At 47.0% G+C, this 18,632-nt stretch overlaps 1 protein-coding gene across 2 annotated transcripts in view; it reads left to right on the forward strand.

The window, feature by feature from the left end:
- greb1l (GREB1 like retinoic acid receptor coactivator) overlaps positions 1-18,632 on the forward strand; it is a 77,537-nt gene that overhangs the window by 43,970 nt on the left and 14,935 nt on the right. The window contains exons 9-24 of one of the 2 annotated variants that reach the window (XM_062994549.1): positions 383-523; positions 668-793; positions 1,124-1,264; positions 2,458-2,643; positions 2,898-3,200; positions 3,288-3,416; positions 5,000-5,116; positions 5,235-5,432; positions 6,010-6,190; positions 6,280-6,469; positions 7,375-7,511; positions 7,605-7,950; positions 8,432-8,547; positions 8,639-8,892; positions 10,319-10,854; positions 11,828-11,930. In XM_062994549.1, coding sequence (XP_062850619.1) covers positions 383-523; positions 668-793; positions 1,124-1,264; positions 2,458-2,643; positions 2,898-3,200; positions 3,288-3,416; positions 5,000-5,116; positions 5,235-5,432; positions 6,010-6,190; positions 6,280-6,469; positions 7,375-7,511; positions 7,605-7,950; positions 8,432-8,547; positions 8,639-8,892; positions 10,319-10,854; positions 11,828-11,930 — 3,204 coding nt within the window. The remainder of the gene's footprint in view (positions 1-382; positions 524-667; positions 794-1,123; positions 1,265-2,457; positions 2,644-2,897; positions 3,201-3,287; positions 3,417-4,999; positions 5,117-5,234; positions 5,433-6,009; positions 6,191-6,279; positions 6,470-7,374; positions 7,512-7,604; positions 7,951-8,431; positions 8,548-8,638; positions 8,893-10,318; positions 10,855-11,827; positions 11,931-18,632) is intronic. The other variant, XM_062994550.1, reaches the window with a different exon arrangement.

Raw genomic sequence — 18,632 nt, forward strand, 5'->3', positions numbered from 1 at the left:
CCAATACCTTTACCTATAGGTAACACACACACACACACACACCAAGCCTTTACCTATAGGTAACACACACACACACACCAAACCTTTACCTATAGGTAACACAAACACACACACACACACACACACCCAAACCTTTACCTATAGGTAACACACACAAACACACACACACACACACACACACACACCAAACCTTTACCTATAGGTAACACACACAAACACCCACACACACACACACACACAAACAAACACACCAAACCTTTACCTATAAGTAACACACACACACACACACACCAAACCTTTACCCACAGGTAACACCAGCCCACATTTTAATTTTACTTGCATGTTTGTGTGTGTGTGTGTGTGTGTGTGTGTGTGTGTGAAGTACCCACAGCTGTACGAGTTAACGGTCTGGCAAACGGTTTAAGCATAGATGGCCGGCCGCCTGTACTGAGCCCCACCCACTTAAACCCGCTGGCCACGCCCACACACGGCTATCGGCCAGTCGAACCGGCAGACAGTCCAGGTGAGGCAGACTCACGTACATCTGTTGCACTTTAACGCTAATTTTACCCCCTTGTACGCCGTCAGATCAGCTCTGATCCTCAGAGACTCCACAAGTCATCCAAAAGTCTGTGTGTTTAAGGTCTTTTTATTCTCATTTTCCCAGCATCCTCTGCCATGTCGTCAGGGCCCCCGAAAAAGCGGCACCGCAGTTGGCACCCGTCCTCAGTCATGTCTGTTCCTGCCACACCAGTTCCTGTACCCGCTGTTCGTCCTCTGCCCTGTGGATCAGGTGAGATTAACCTTCATTCATTTATTCATTCATTTAGTCGTGGTCAGGGTCACAGTGGGTCTATCTCTGGGGGGCTTCAATCGTCGTGCACTCACTCGCTCGCTCACACTTAAAACTGATTCTAATATTAGTGCTACAAATCAGCACAGTACTTGGGTGGACTGAGTAGCTGACATCCATCCTGCATTCATTGCAGCAGCTGGAGGTCCCAGTGGTGGTGGGCATGGTTACAGGGTAACAGGGTAACGTGGTAGTTCTGGTCTTGATCACACGAGGGTCCAGGGTCGTAGGATTTGATGATAAAATATGATTTATTTGTATCATTCCCAGGTCCTCTGCTGTCGCTGGCCAATCAGGCGTCTCTGTCAGCATCAGGTGTCATACAGCCTCAGCCAATCACAGCGGGAGAGACCGTGATCATTCCAGATAATCTGCTGAATACCTGCGGGGTTCGACCCGTCATTCTCATCGGTGAGTAACGGTGCTGTATTGAGGGAGTTTGGTATGGTCAGGTTGGGAGGACACCTGACCATCCGATTTAAAAACCATTGGTGTTAATATGGAGCCTCCACGTTTTTGGGAGGCTACCACAGTGGTTGTCCTCAGGGTTTTTATACCCCTGTCCACATACTTTTGACCACATAGTGTAAGTTCAGGATAATAAAGTGCTGAATGAACCAGGAGTTTCAGTTGAGAACCGCTGCTCTCAACATGCTTTGTCTCACAGAGAGCTCAGAGCACCGAACTGAAGCTCTTTGATTATGGACACGTTATGAGGAGCAGCTATTGTGATGGAAGAACTGAGGGTAAAAGAGGAAGAGGACGGCCAGTCACAGGATGTATGGAAACAAATAGAGAAAAAATAAACAAGGCATTAAGCAGCATAATGTTCTAGAGAAACACCATCCACATGGTCACCAGGGCTCAGAATCAACATATTATTATTATTATTATTATTATCATTATCATTGTTATTAATAATAATAATAACAATGATAATAATAACAAAATAATAATAATATCAAAATAATAATAACAATAATAATAATAACAAAATAATAACAACAATAATAACTATAATAATAACAAAATATTAATAATAACAATAACAAAATAATAATAATAATAATAATGACAAAAATAAAATAAAAATATTAATAACTATAATAATATTAATTAATAATAATAAAATAATAATGAAAAAATAATATTAAAGTAATATTAATATAATAATAATAATAATAATGACAATAATAATAATATATAATAATAATAATAAATGATAATAATAACAATAATAATAATAGCAATAATAATAATAATAGTAAGGACAATAAATATAATAATAATAAATTAAAATAATAGATAATTATAAAAATATTAATAATAATATTAATAATAAAATGATGACAACAATAATAAACAATAACAATAATTATAATAATAGAATAGAATAAAAAATTATTAAATGAAAATTATTTATCAATATAATAACAATAATGATATAATTAAAATAATAATAATGATAACATACACACACACACACACACACACACACATACAGGTGATGAGTGTTCATGAGCTCTGGTGTGTTGACAGATTGTTTGTGTATGAACTGAACTGACCCCCCTGTTCCCTCCCCCGTCTGTTCCGTGTGTGTGCAGGTCACGGTGCTCTGCCCTACTTTTTCGGGAATGTGTGTGATGTGGTGGTGAGCCCCCTGCTGACCAGCTGCTATAACTACAGCCAGCTGAGTGAGAAGAGCCTGGCGGCGCTGGGACTGTCGACCAATCAGATACCAACAACCGAAACGCTCATCCTGCTCACGCTGCAGTACCTGTCCCGCCTGGGTAACACACACACACACACTCACACACACACACACACTTCAATGTAAATGGGGCAATGATAGCCAAAAGTATGTAGACTACTCCTTTTAATTAAGTATTTCATGCACACGTACTGCTAATGTGAACTAAATCTCCAACAAGCTCACACTCAGGTGTCCACATACTTTTGGCTATGAAGCGTATGTGTGCTGATGACATCATAAGTGTTGTACGTAGTTCCTGCAGCCCTGATCCGAATTCTGTTCGCCCTGCAGGGTGGGATCAGATCCCCGTCTGCGAGGAGTTCGAGCAGATCGTCCTGAAGGCGGCGCTCTGCGGTGCGGCCGTCCCCCCCGTCTCGGCCGCCCAGCTCCCGTGGTTGGCGCGCGTGGAGGCCAGCGTGTCCGGCGGCGGCGTCCAGGTCCTGCTGGCTCAGAGCTCGCTGGGCGAGGGCATCGCGGAGACGCTGCGCTCCCTGAGCGAGAACGCTCACCTCCAGCAGCCGCAGCGTCTACCCAACTACGTCCTGGTGGTCCACACGGGCGCCGGCGGGAGCCAGTTCTGCGTCATGGTGCTCGGTGAGCAGGATACGTTAATAATGACGAAGTTATCTGTCTGGAGGAGGGATTCTGGGTAATTAACGTCTGTGCATGTGCGTCTGACAGGTAAATACCAGTCGAGGGCGCTGGCCGAGGGCATGCTGACCACCAGCGAGTTTCTGAAGGAGATCAGCTACGAGCTCATCACTGGAAAGGTTTCGGTGCTGGCATCACACTTCAACAACACATCTCTAGGTTAGTCAATCCTGCCTTCTGGCACCCACTGGTACTCGTGCACCACCATCACTGACTGGAGAGCTGCGGACTAGCGCATGCCTCTTATGTTGTGTAAGCAGGAAGCATAGATCGACCCGTCCCAACTCCAAGCGAACTACGAACTACTACCTGCGAGTCACACTCAGTCAGTAAAGTAGCTGGTCGGTGTGCGTTTAGCAGAGCATCTTCCCTTTTATTTACCGTTAAAAGAGTAGCGCCCGCTAGTCGCCTGCGGCCTCAGTGTTTGGCAGCCAAAGCGAATCCTCTTGTGACTCGACTCTCCCATCTGAATCTGACTCGTGAGTCGATTCCTCACAGCGCTGTGCCATTTTCTCTCCCTGCCTTCTCAGTTCATTTTGGGAAGAAGCGTTTGGCAAGCTGTAGCCTAGTGGTTAAGGTACAGGACTACTAACCCAAAGGTTGCTGGTTTAAGCCCCACCACTGACAGGTTGCTACTATGGGGCCTTGAGCAAGGCTCTTAACCCTCAACTGTAATGTAAGTCGCTTTGGATAAAAGGCGTCTGCTAAATGCTGAAAATGTAAATCTCACTTCTAGTGTCAGCACATTGGTGGATCGAGTAGCTGGTTGGCTGATTACGGTCATGGGTCCCGTCTAGGGTTTCCCCCCCGTATTTCGACATATTTGACATTTAGCAGACGCTTTAATCCAGAGCGACTTGAGGATTTGCAATTGAGGATTAAGGGCCTTGATCAGATGCCCAACAGTGGCAACCTGGCAGTCGTGGAGCTTGAACCAGTGACCTTCTGCTTACCAGTCCAGTACCTTAACGATTAGGATACAGCTGCCTCATGAAGTGGTAAATAAGTAAATAAATAAAGCTTTTGGGATGTATTGGAACATCGGGCGCAAATAGGCACAATTTCCCAGATCTTGTGCCAGGGTATGGGGGACCAATCCAGATAGCTGCAAAGGGGGAGCTCCATATCTGTATTATTGCCCATGCTTTTGGAATGGGGTGTGCAACAAGCTCATAATCAGGTGTCCATATACTTTTGGGATTTGAGAAGACATATGGAGGACCACGCTATTCTCTCTGTGTTCCTTTATCACTCAATTCAGCGCCTCAACCAGACACTCGAAGGTGGTTCCACATCCGGCCTTACCTCCCACCTGCAAAGCCGGTGCATTATCTGTAGAGCATCTGATCAGGCGGGTGGGTGGTACCACTGAGCCTTGACCTCTGGTCTCTGCAACTGTGGGGCAGTGAAGTAGACCACCGTGGCACAGCGGCTTCCACTAGGTCGAACTGGTCTTTCCTGGTCTACAATGACTGTGCCACTGTGCACCAAGCAAGTTTGACCAGTTTGGTCTGGAGGAACCTCAGTGACTTAGCCAGGCTTTCTTCTCCAACCAAAGTGGCATCATAAAAAGACCCACGCCAAGATTCTGCAGAGCTCGTTGTAGTCAAATGTCCAGCAAGCTTACAGTCGAGTGTCCACAGACTTTCGGTCATCAGGGTGCGAGGGTAACGGGGCGGTTCAGCGTGTCGATGATGGTGCCGTGATAATAAACCATGTCTGTTTGTTGTTGGCGTGTGTAGGTGATGATCTGGCCAGGGAGTTGGCGCGGTACCAGCGGAGGAGGAAGCAGCAGGTCAACCAGAGCGAATCGGTTCACTCGCAGGAGGAACCGGAGATGAAGCCGGACACAGGAACTGGTCAGGAACCATTTCTCTAATCTATGCACTATCGATCTTATCATTCAGATTCAGATGGTTGTGGGTTCGTTGGAAGTGTAAGCGCTAACTCCAGCCTCGGCGCGACTGTGTGTTTCAGAGCCGCCGGCCGAAGAGTTCCAGATTCACCCGCCTCAGCTGGCGGTGGCCCGCAGCCTCCTGTCTCTGGTGTGCGGCATCGCGGACTCCAACAGCCAGAGCCTCGACCTGGGGCGCTTTTGCAAGGTGGATTTCCTGGTGCTGGTGCCGCCGTCGAACGTCCTGTTGCACCAGACGGCGCGGCGCATCCGCCAGTCAGGTGAGTTCAGCTGAGGAACTAATACGAAGTATGAAAACGGCGTCAAGAAGACGAGAAGGTGAGAACTTTGGAGAACTTTAGAGATATCCAACCATAGCGAGCGTAGCCGAGAGCAACCAAGAGGGAGATCTGAGCTCACCTAGAGAAAGCTGATGGTAAGGTTCTCGGAGAACGTACCTGGGAACGCTTACCTTAGAAACCTAACCAAGAGCTTTTGGACCATATAGTGTACCTGATGAGATTTCGCATCAGGTGGTTTACCTAGGGCGCTCAGGTGACACTAAGGTAAAGTTAGCTTGCCTGTTACTGCTGAGATCTGAGGATCCAGGGTTCAAATCTCAGTGGTGCTTGCAGCCTTTTGGGTGTCTGCATAGACGTGGTTGGCGAACGTCTGAAGGGAAGACCGAAACAGACCAGCCGGTGGTAAGTGCACTTGTCAGTGCGCTCTCAGTGCAGGTCCCAAGTGATGCATCAGGAGGGGCGTATGAATTGTACCTAAGAAAGGCTACCTGACCCTGAGAGAACCCTCTGAAAGGAACATCCTTGATCTGACAGACCTGTGTGATTTGTTCCTCAGGTGTGCTGGTGGATCTCGGGGTGGAGGACGCCTCCTCAGCCCCGCAGAAGGCCGACAGGTACGTGGCACGCCTGGACAACGAGGTGCACTCCAAGATGGAGGCCTTCATGAGGAAAGTGAAGCAGAATCCGTACACGCTCTTCGTCCTGATTCATGATAACTCGCACGTGGACCTGACCAGGTACGTCGATCCATAAGACCTACAATTTTGATTTGTTTGTTCTAAACCCTTGACACGGTTAACACGTTGATGATCCGTCTTCCCCTCAGCTCCATGTCGGGCTCGGTGGCTCACGGCGATCTTCAGGGATTAGCCGATCGAGTGGTGAATTCTCAGGAGGTTCTAGAGGCGGAGAATCTGCTGCTCCTGCAGGTCTCGTCTTTTCCCTTCACACTGCAGTCGCACCATTCACGTATCGGGATCCAGAATGAGGTTCACTGGCCCACCAACCATGGCCCGGTAAGAACATCATTATCAGCTACTCAATCCACCACGCTAACCGAGTTCTCGGAAAAGGAACAAAGAAAGGGAACTCAACAGTGTGGATCTATCTATTAGTGGATCCATCTATGAGGATCCAGCACTAATAAACAAGATCAGTACTTAGATCACTAATGCAAACAGATCACTACTCATATCATTAATAAAGAAAATTACTAAGTGGATCACTAATAAACAAGATCACTAATTAGATCACTGATTTAAAAAAGATCACTACTTATATCATTAATAAATAAAACAACTAAGTGGATCACTAATGAACAAGATCACTAATTAAATCACATAAAAAAAATATCACGACTTAAATCAGTAATAAATAAAATTACTTAGTGGATCACTAATAAACAAGATCACTAATTAGATCACTGATAAAAAATAGCTCTAATATCATTAATAAATAAAATTACTTAGTGGATCACTAATAAACAAGATCACTAATTAGTTAAATGATTTTTAAAAAGATCACTAATTAGATCACTAATAAGCAACTTCACTGATTAAACCCATAATAAACAAGATAACTAAGTGGATCACTAATATACAAGATCACTAATTAGATCACTGATAAAAAGAGATCACTATTTGAATAATTGATAAAAATTACTTAGTGGATCACTAATAAACGAGATCACTAATTAGTTCAATGATTTAAAAAAGATCACTAATAAACAACGTTACTGATTAAACCCACAATAAACAAGACAACTAAGTGGATCACTAACATACAAGATTACTAAATACCAAGATCAGACGTTAGATCAGTAATACAAAAGAAATCTAATTAAATGACAAACAAACAAGATCCCTAATTAGATCACTAATAAACCTGAGCAACAATTACAACCTATTTATCCGGGCTTCAGCAGGTGGCGCCGTCTTCTAAAGAGCTGGTGTACTTCGGGATGCAGGGGTACCAGCACTCGGTGCAGTGGGGCGTGTCCAGTCCCATCCTGCGCTGTGACGATGCCTTCGAGAGGATGGTCAGCGCCCTGCTCCAACGGTCAGAGTTCAAAACTATAAAAATATTAAACCAATCAGATGTTTAGGATCAGGACGAGATCTGACCTGGTTTCTCTCTTTATTGGTGATCCAGTCACCCTCACCTGCACAGCATGGTGATCCGGAGCCACCTGCTGATCCAGCAGTACACCGAGGCCATGATGGCGCTGACCGCCTGTCCGGCGCTGAGGGACCACGTCACCCCGCAGACCCTGGCCATGGTGGAGGGCGTGCTGGGCGGCGAGGGTCGCGACGAGGCCCGGGGCGGTAAGGGCCACATGCTGCTGGTACGAGTGCCCTCCCTACAGCTGGCACGCCTGGCGCGGGATCGGCTGGAGGAGGCGCAGCACAAGCTCGGGCTGGAGAGGAGGTTCGCCGTGGTGCTGGGAGGACCGACCAACGAGATCGACCTAGCGCCGCATTTCTGCGCGCAGCTCAGGGTGTGTAACGCACACACACACACGTTACAAACTACAATACACTATATGACCAAAATTATATGGACACCCCTGCAAAGCATTGAATTTAAGTGTTTTGGTACAATTGGGATGTTTAGCAGGCGCTTTTAGAGCAGTTGTAGCCTAGTGATTAAGATACCGGACTAGTAATCAAAAGGTTGCTAGTTCAAGCCCCACCACTGCCAGGTTACAACTGTTGGGCCCTTGAGCAAGGCCCCAAACCCTCAATTGCTTAGACAGTATACTGTCACAGTACTGAGGGGTCACTGTCCGCTAAATGCCGACTTACACTTATGACTGAATACAGTTCAAGCAATCAAGGTTAGGGGCCTTGCTCAGGGGCCCAACAGCGGAAACTTGGTGAGTGGGACTTGAACCAGCAACCTCCAGTCCAAACGAGTAAAAAACTAAGTTGGCTTTGCTTTTACTGACTGTGTATATTTTGTACACGTCTGTTGATCAGGGTTGGCAACAGGGCAGGAATGAAGACTGGATCCCTCTGACCTACGAGGATCTGGAGGATCTACCCTGCATGGTGATCCTGACTGGTAAAGACCCTCTCGGAGAAACGTTCCCCAGGTGCTTCTTCGTCTCGGTTCTTCTCCCCTGATGCTCATCGTGGTTGTGAGGCCTCGTCTGATCTCCTCCGTGTTTTCTGTGTGTTCTGCAGGTCTCTGAAGTACTGCGACCTGAGGCTGATCGACTCCAGCTACCTGACCCGCACGGCTCTGGAGCAGGAAGTGGGCGTGGCCTGCTCCTACGTCACACGGGGCGCGATCCCCGATACCTCGACCGTGGCGGGCAGGGTTGCGGGACTGAAGAAGGAAGTGGAGGAGGATGAGGAGCGGCGTGGAGGAGGAATGATGGAGCATGATGAGCTGGAGAGACCACCCAGCAACGGCAGCTCCACCACCAGAGCCTCCGGTACGACCCGGGGAGCCAGATTACTTACCACAGAGATCACTGATTAGAGAGATCGTTAAAGTCACTAATGATGCAAATAATCAACGTCACTGTCAAATGAAAAAACTGGTGAAGTAGATCACTAATGAAGTAGATCACTAATGTAAAAAACACTTTTTAATCACTATTTAGGTCAGTAACATAAGTAACATAAAAGACAAATAAATTAGATCACTAAGTAAGACTAGTTAGACAGATGAAAGATGATAGGTAGGGTGAGTAGAGATACTTTATTTATTCCGAAGAAAATTTAAGATGATAATAAACAAGATGGCAAATTTCAATAGATTACTGATAAAAAAAGATTACTAGTGAGATCACTTATAAACAAAATCACTAAGTGGATCTCTAATAAACAAGATCACTAAGTGGATCTCTAGTAAACAAGATCACTAATAAGATCACTAAGTGGATCACTAATAAACAAGATTACTAAGTGGATCACTAATAAACATGATCACTGTTGATCACTAATAGATAGATAGACAGACAGACAGACAGACAGACAGATACTTTATTGATCCCGAAGGAAATTAGAGATCACAAAGTGGATCACTAATGAACAAGACCACTTAGTGGATCACTAATAGACAAGATTACTAAGTGGATCACTAATGAACAAGATCACTTAGTGGATCACCAATAAACAAGATCACTAAGTGGATCACCAATAAACACGATCACTGTTAATCACTAATAAACGAGATCACTGTTGATCACTAATAAACAAGATCACTAAGTGGATCACTAATAAACAAGATCACTTAGTGGATCACTAATAAACAAGATTACTAAGTGGATCACTAATAAACAAGATTACTAATTAAAGCACTAATAAATAAGATCACTAAGTGGATCTCTAACAAACAAGATTACTAAGTGGATCACTAATAAACAAGACCACTAAGTGGATCACTAATAAACATGATCACTGTTGATCACTAATAGGATCACAAAGTGGATCACTAAGAAACAAGATCACTAAGTGGATCTCTAATAAACAAGATCCCTGTTGATCCTTAATAAACAAGATCACTAAGTGGATATTTAATAAACAAGATCACTGTTGATCACTAAGTGGATCACTAATAAACAAGTTCACTGTTGCTTACTACTAAACAAGATCACTAAGTGGATATCTAATAAAGAAGATCACTGTTGATCACTAAGTGGATCACTAATAAACAAGTTCACTGTTGCTTACTACTAAACAAGATCACTAAGTGGATATCTAATAAACAAGATCACTGTTGATCACTAAGTCGATCACTAATAAACCAAAATGAGCAGATTAATACAAAAAATAAACAAGATCACTAATTACATCCCAGAAAATCAATGTTATTTATAACGCTAAGATTGCTAATGAACTTCTCTTTGTCTCCAGGCTCCATCGCTGAAAATGGCGTCAGCTCCTCAGGTGTTCCAGACTCCTCCCACAAATCCTGCTTGGTCTCCTCCTCCCACCACGAATCGTCCAATAGCAGCTTGTCCAGCTGCTTAAACTCCTCCCCCCACAACCTGAAGCAGGAGTGTGATTCCCAGTGTCCCTCCTCCTCCTCCTCCTCCTCGTCCTCTTTATCTTCCTCTCCAGGTTCCCACAGACCGAGCCAGTCCACCCAGACGGTCCAGCGGGGGAGCAGACCGGGTCAGCGCGCCTCCCCCCGCGTGGTGGTTCTGTCCCGCGCCTCCTATCGCCTCCTCGCCCCCGACTCGCCGGCTCAGCCCAGCTCCGCCTGGCTCCTCCCCCACGCCGACTTGGAGTGGGTCAGTCCGCTCCGGCCGCCGTTCCCGCAGCAGGGCGCGGCCGCCGAGCAGTCGCTGTACTACCGGCAGTGGACGAGGGCGCGGACGCAGCACGCCGATCACAACGCCGCGGGACGTACCCACCCACGGAGGCTCTTACTGAGCGGACCGCCACAGGTTAGCATCGCACGCCACCGCGCACGTGATCTACTCACACTTTATCCTGGTCACCGGGTCACACCCAGGACGAGCTGGGAGATCAACTTAGCGGTACTAGCTAAGCTAAACTTAGCAGTGGGAGCTAATCTAAACTTAGCGGTGAGAGCTAAGCTAAACTTACCAGTGGGAGCTAAGCTACACTTAGCAATATGAGCTGAACTAAACTTAGCAATAGGAGCTAAGCTAAACTTAGCAATAGGAGCTAAACTAAACAGTGGGAGTTAAGCTAAACTTAGCAGTGGGAGCTAAATTAAACTTAGCGGTGGGAGCTAAGCTAAACTTAGCAGTGGGAGCTAAACTGTACTTAGTGGTAGGAGCTAAGCTAAACTAAGCGGTAGGAGCTAATCTTAGCAGTGGGAGCTAAACTTAGCAGTAGGAGCTAAGCTAAACTTAGCGGTGGGAGCTAAGCTAAACTTAGCAGTGGGAGCTAAATTAAACTTAGAGGTGGGAGCTAAGCTAAACTTAGCAGTGGGAGCTAAATTAAACTTAGAGGTGGGAGCTAAGCTAAACTAAGCGGTAGGAGCTAATCTTAGCAGTGGGAGCTAAACTTAGCAGTAGGAGCTAAGCTAAACTTAGCGGTGGGAGCTAAGCTAAACTTAGCAGTGGGAGCTAAATTAAACATAGCGGTGGGAGCTAAGCTAAACTAAGCGGTAGGAGCTAAACTTAGCAGTGGGAGCTAAACTATACTTAGGCGTCCACATACTTTTGGTCCTGTACTGATTGTGTGTGTGTGTGGTGTGTGTGTGTGTGGTGTGTGTGTGTGGTATGTGTGTGTGTGTGTGTGTGGTATGTGTGTGTGTGTGTGTGTGTGGTATGTGTGTGTGTGTGTGTGGTGTGTGTGGTGTGTGTGTGTGGTATGTGTGTGTGTGTGTGGTGTGTGTGTGTGTGTGTGTGTGTGTGTGTGTGGTATGTGTGTGTGTGTGTGTTACAGGTGGGTAAGACCGGCTCGTACCTGCAGTTCCTGAGGATTGTGTTCCGGATGTTGATTCGGTTGCTGGAGGTCGACGTGTACGATGAGGAGGAGCTCGAGGAGGGTGAGGCGCTCTCCTCATTCACTGGCTGCCAATCCACCTACTGGCATGTTTCAGGGCAGGAAGTGGGAGGAAACGAGTAACATTTCAGATAGTCAGAAGTGACCTGTAGGAGTCACTATTGCAGTCACTGTGCTGGCCTTTAGAAGTCACTATTGCAGTCACTGTGCTGACCAGTAGGAGTCACTATTGCAGTCACTGTGCTGACCAGTAGGAGTTACTATTGCAGTTACTGTGCTGACCTGTAGAAGTCACTATTGCAGTCACTGTGCTGACCAGTAGAAGTCACTATTGCAATCACTGTGCTGACCAGTAGGAGTCACTATTGCAGTCACTGTGCTGACCAGTAGGAGTCACTATTGCAGTCACTGTGCTGGCCTGTAGGAGTCACTATTGCAGTCACTGTGCTGACCAGTAGGAGTCACTATTGCAGTCACTGTGCTGACCAGTAGGAGTTACTATTGCAGTTACTGTGCTGACCTGTAGAAGTCACTATTGCAGTCACTGTGCTGACCAGTAGAAGTCACTATTGCAATCACTGTGCTGACCAGTAGGAGTCACTATTGCAGTCACTGTGCTGACCAGTAGGAGTCACTATTGCAGTCACTGTGCTGGCCTGTAGGAGTCACTATTGCAGTCACTGTGCTGACCAGTAGGAGTCACTATTGCAGTCACTGTGCTTACCTGTAGGAGTTACTATTGCAGTTACTGTGCTGACCTGTAGAAGTCACTATTGCAGTCACTGTGCTGACCAGTAGAAGTCACTATTGCAATCACTGTGCTGACCAGTAGGAGTCACTATTGCAGTCACTGTGCTGGCCTTTAGAAGTCACTATTGCAGTCACTGTGCTGGTCCGTAGGAGTCACTATTGCAGTCACTGTGCTGACCAGTAGAAGTCACTATTGCAATCACTGTGCTGACCAGTAGGAGTCACTATTGCAGTCACTGTGCTGACCAGTAGGAGTCACTATTGCAGTCACTGTGCTGGCCTGTAGGAGTCACTATTGCAGTCACTGTGCTGACCAGTAGGAGTCACTATTGCAGTCACTGTGCTGACCAGTAGGAGTTACTATTGCAGTTACTGTGCTGACCTGTAGAAGTCACTATTGCAGTCACTGTGCTGACCAGTAGAAGTCACTATTGCAATCACTGTGCTGACCAGTAGGAGTCACTATTGCAGTCACTGTGCTGGCCTTTAGAAGTCACTATTGCAGTCACTGTGCTGGTCCGTAGGAGTCACTATTGCAGTCACTGTGCTGACCAGTAGGAGTCACTATTGCAGTCACTGTGCTGACCAGTAGGAGTTACTATTGCAGTTACTGTGCTGACCTGTAGAAGTCACTATTGCAGTCACTGTGCTGACCAGTAGAAGTCACTATTGCAATCACTGTGCTGACCAGTAGGAGTCACTATTGCAGTCACTGTGCTGACCAGTAGGAGTCACTATTGCAGTCACTGTGCTGGCCTGTAGGAGTCACTATTGCAGTCACTGTGCTGACCAGTAGGAGTCACTATTGCAGTCACTGTGCTTACCTGTAGAAGTCACTATTGCAGTCACTGTGCTGACCAGTAGGAGTCACTATTGCAGTCACTGTGCTGGCCTGTAGGAGTCACTATTGCAGTCACTGTGCTGACCAGTAGGAGTCACTATTGCAGTCACTGTGCTGGCCTGTAGGAGTCACTATTGCCGTCACTGTGCTGACCAGTAGGAGTCACTATTGCAGTCACTGTGCTGACCAGTAGGAGTCACTATTGCCGTCACTGTGCTGGCCTGTAGAAGTCACTATTGCAGTCACTGTGCTGGCCTGTAGGAGTCACTATTGCAGTCACTGTGCTGGCCTGTAGGAGTCACTATTGCCGTCACTGTGCTGGCCTGTAGAAGTCACTATTGCAGTCACTGTGCTGGCCTGTAGGAGTCACTATTGCAGTCACTGTGCTGACCAGTAGGAGTCACTATTGCGGTCACTGTGCTGGCCTGTAGAAGTCACTATTTACATTTACATTTTCAGCATTTAGCAGACGCTCTTATCCAGAGCGACTTACAGAAGTGCTTCCATAGTGAACATTTCATTTCTCAAGTTTTGGTAAACAACAGTCGAAGAACACAAATCTGCTAAAACCTGTTAGAACCAAAGTGGCCTTTTTTTTTTTTTTTTTTTTTTTTTTTTTTTTTTTTTTAAATGGAAAAGATTGTTAGTAAATAACTACAAGTCAGCTTAAGTGTTTAGTAAAAAGGTGATGAAGGTTTTTAATCGTTTTTTGAAGACAGCAAGAGACTCAGATGTTCGGACAGACAGAGGAAGTTCGTTCCACCATTTGGGCGCTAGAACAGAGAACAGTCTTGATGCTTGTCTTCCTCTAGTCCTGGATGGAGGCTCAAGTCGAGCGAGACTAGAGGCTCGGAGGTTGCGTGGTACAGAGCGGGGTTTGATTAGACCCCGAAGGTAGCTTGGGGCTGCTCCATTTTTGGCTTTGTAGGCGAGCGTCAGTGTTTTAAACTGAATGCGTGCAGCTACAGGAAGCCAGTGAAGAGAACGCACTATTGCAGTCACTGTGCTGGTCCGTAGGAGTCACTATTGCAGTCACTGTGCTGGTCCGTAGGAGTCACTATTGCAGTCACTGTGCTGACCAGTTGCAGTCACTGTGCTGGCCTGTAGGAGTCACTATTGCAGTCACTGTGCTGACCTGTAGGAGTCACTATTGCAGTCACTGTGCTGGCCTGTAGGAGTCACTATTGCAGTCACTGTGCTGGCCTTTAGAAGTCACTATTGCAGTCACTGTGCTGACCAGTAGGAGTCACTATTGCAGTCACTGTGCTGGTCCGTAGGAGTCACTATTGCAGTCACTGTGCTGACCTGTAGAGGTCACTATTGCAGTCACTGTGCTGACCAGTAGGAGTCACTATTGCAGTCACTGTGCTGGCCTGTAGGAGTCACTATTGCAGTCACTGTGCTGACCTGTAGAAGTCACTATTGCAGTCACTGTGCTGACCAGTAGGAGTCACTATTGCCACTGTGCTGGCCTGTAGAAGTCACTATTGCAGTCACTGTGCTGGCCTGTAGGAGTCACTATTGCAGTCACTGTGCTGGCCTGTAGGAGTCACTATTGCAGTCACTGTGCTTACCAGTAGGAGTCACTATTGCAGTTACTGTGCTGGCCTGTAGGAGTCACTATTGCAGTCACTGTGCTGGCCTGTAGGAGTCACTATTGCAGTCACTGTGCTTACCAGTAGGAGTCACTATTGCAGTTACTGTGCTGGCCTGTAGGAGTCACTATTGCAGTCACTGTGCTGGCCTGTAAGAGTCACTATTGCGGTCACTGCTGGCCTTTAGGAGTCACTATTGCAGTCACTGTGCTAGTCTGTAGGAGTCACTATTGCGGTCACTGCTGGCCTTTAGGAGTCACTATTGCAGTCACTGTGCTAGTCTGTAGGAGTCACTATTGCAGTCACTGTGCTGGCCTGTAGGAGTCACTATTGCAGTCACTGTGCTGGCCTGTAGAAGTCACTATTGCAGTCACTGTGCTGGCCTGTAGGAGTCACTATTGCAGTCACTGTGCTGGCCTTTAAAAGTCACTATTGCAGTCACTGTGCTGACCAGTAGGAGTCACTATTGCAGTCACTGTGCTGGCCTATAGGAGTCACTATTGCAGTCACTGTGCTGACCTGTAGAAGTCACTATTGCAGTCACTGTGCTGACCAGTAGGAGTCACTATTGCAGTCACTGTGCTGGCCTGTAGGAGTCACTATTGCAGTCACTGTGCTGGCCTGTAGGAGTCACTATTGCAGTCACTGTGCTGACCTGTAGGAGTCACTATTGCAGTCACTGTGCTTACCAGTAGCAGTCACTATTGCAGTTACTGTGCTGGCCTGTAGGAGTCACTATTGCAGTCACTGTGCTGACCTGTAAGAGTCACTATTGCGGTCACTGCTGGCCTTTAGGAGTCACTATTGCAGTCACTGTGCTGGCCTGTAAGAGTCACTATTGCGGTCACTGCTGGCCTTTAGGAGTCACTATTGCAGTCACTGTGCTGACCTGTAAGAGTCACTATTGCGATCACTGCTGGCCTTTAGGAGTCACTATTGCAGTCACTGTGCTGGCCTGTAGGAATCACTATTGCAGTCACTGTGCTGGCCTGTAAGAGTCACTATTGCGGTCACTGTGCTGGCCTTTAGGAGTCACTATTGCAGTCACTGTGCTGGCCTGTAAGAGTCACTATTGTGGACACTGCTGGCCTTTAGGAGTCACTATTGCAGTCACTGTGCTGACCTGTAAGAGTCACTATTGCGGTCACTGCTGGCCTTTAGGAGTCACTATTGCAGTCACTGTGCTGGCCTGTAAGAGTCACTATTGCGATCACTGTGCTGGCCTTTAGGAGTCACTATTGCAGTCACTGTGCTGACCAGTAGGAGTCACTATTGCAGTCACTGTGCTGGCCTGTAGGAGTCACTATTGCCGTCACTGTGCTGACCAGTAGGAGTCACTATTGCAGTCACTGTGCTGACCAGTAGGAGTCACTATTGCCGTCACTGTGCTGGCCTGTAGAAGTCACTATTGCAGTCACTGTGCTGGCCTGTAGGAGTCACTATTGCAGTCACTGTGCTGGCCTGTAGGAGTCACTATTGCCGTCACTGTGCTGGCCTGTAGAAGTCACTATTGCAGTCACTGTGCTGGCCTGTAGGAGTCACTATTGCAGTCACTGTGCTGACCAGTAGGAGTCACTATTGCAGTCACTGTGCTGGCCTGTAGGAGTCACTATTGCGGTCACTGTGCTGGCCTGTAGAAGTCACTATTTACATTTACATTTTCAGCATTTAGCAGACGCTCTTATCCAGAGCGACTTACAGAAGTGCTTCCATAGTGAACATTTCATTTCTCAAGTTTTGGTAAACAACAGTCGAAGAACACAAATCTGCTAAAACCTGTTAGAACCAAAGTGGCCTTTTTTTTTTTTTTTTTTTTTTTTTTTTTTTTTAAATGGAAAAGATTGTTAGTAAATAACTACAAGTCAGCTTAAGTGTTTAGTAAAAAGGTGATGAAGGTTTTTAATCGTTTTTTGAAGACAGCAAGAGACTCAGATGTTCGGACAGACAGAGGAAGTTCGTTCCACCATTTGGGCGCTAGAACAGAGAACAGTCTTGATGCTTGTCTTCCTCTAGTCCTGGATGGAGGCTCAAGTCGAGCGAGACTAGAGGCTCGGAGGTTGCGTGGTACAGAGCGGGGTTTGATTAGACCCCGAAGGTAGCTTGGGGCTGCTCCATTTTTGGCTTTGTAGGCGAGCGTCAGTGTTTTAAACTGAATGCGTGCAGCTACAGGAAGCCAGTGAAGAGAACGCACTATTGCAGTCACTGTGCTGGTCCGTAGGAGTCACTATTGCAGTCACTGTGCTGGTCCGTAGGAGTCACTATTGCAGTCACTGTGCTGACCAGTTGCAGTCACTGTGCTGGCCTGTAGGAGTCACTATTGCAGTCACTGTGCTGACCTGTAGGAGTCACTATTGCAGTCACTGTGCTGGCCTGTAGGAGTCACTATTGCAGTCACTGTGCTGGCCTTTAGAAGTCACTATTGCAGTCACTGTGCTGACCAGTAGGAGTCACTATTGCAGTCACTGTGCTGGTCCGTAGGAGTCACTATTGCAGTCACTGTGCTGACCAGTAGGAGTCACTATTGCAGTCACTGTGCTGGCCTGTAGGAGTCACTATTGCAGTCACTGTGCTGACCTGTAGAAGTCACTATTGCAGTCACTGTGCTGACCAGTAGGAGTCACTATTGCCACTGTGCTGGCCTGTAGAAGTCACTATTGCAGTCACTGTGCTGGCCTGTAGGAGTCACTATTGCAGTCACTGTGCTGGCCTGTAGGAGTCACTATTGCAGTCACTGTGCTTACCAGTAGGAGTCACTATTGCAGTTACTGTGCTGGCCTGTAGGAGTCACTATTGCAGTCACTGTGCTGGCCTGTAGGAGTCACTATTGCAGTCACTGTGCTTACCAGTAGGAGTCACTATTGCAGTTACTGTGCTGGCCTGTAGGAGTCACTATTGCAGTCACTGTGCTGGCCTGTAAGAGTCACTATTGCGGTCACTGCTGGCCTTTAGGAGTCACTATTGCAGTCACTGTGCTAGTCTGTAGGAGTCACTATTGCGGTCACTGCTGGCCTTTAGGAGTCACTATTGCAGTCACTGTGCTAGTCTGTAGGAGTCACTATTGCAGTCACTGTGCTGGCCTGTAGGAGTCACTATTGCAGTCACTGTGCTGGCCTGTAGAAGTCACTATTGCAGTCACTGTGCTGGCCTGTAGGAGTCACTATTGCAGTCACTGTGCTGGCCTTTAAAAGTCACTATTGCAGTCACTGTGCTGACCAGTAGGAGTCACTATTGCAGTCACTGTGCTGGCCTATAGGAGTCACTATTGCAGTCACTGTGCTGACCTGTAGAAGTCACTATTGCAGTCACTGTGCTGACCAGTAGGAGTCACTATTGCAGTCACTGTGCTGGCCTGTAGGAGTCACTATTGCAGTCACTGTGCTGGCCTGTAGGAGTCACTATTGCAGTCACTGTGCTGACCTGTAGGAGTCACTATTGCAGTCACTGTGCTTACCAGTAGCAGTCACTATTGCAGTTACTGTGCTGGCCTGTAGGAGTCACTATTGCAGTCACTGTGCTGACCTGTAAGAGTCACTATTGCGGTCACTGCTGGCCTTTAGGA

This window comes from Trichomycterus rosablanca, chromosome 4 (assembly GCF_030014385.1).
Source record: "Trichomycterus rosablanca isolate fTriRos1 chromosome 4, fTriRos1.hap1, whole genome shotgun sequence".
NCBI classification, from domain to species: Eukaryota; Metazoa; Chordata; class Actinopteri; order Siluriformes; family Trichomycteridae; genus Trichomycterus; species Trichomycterus rosablanca.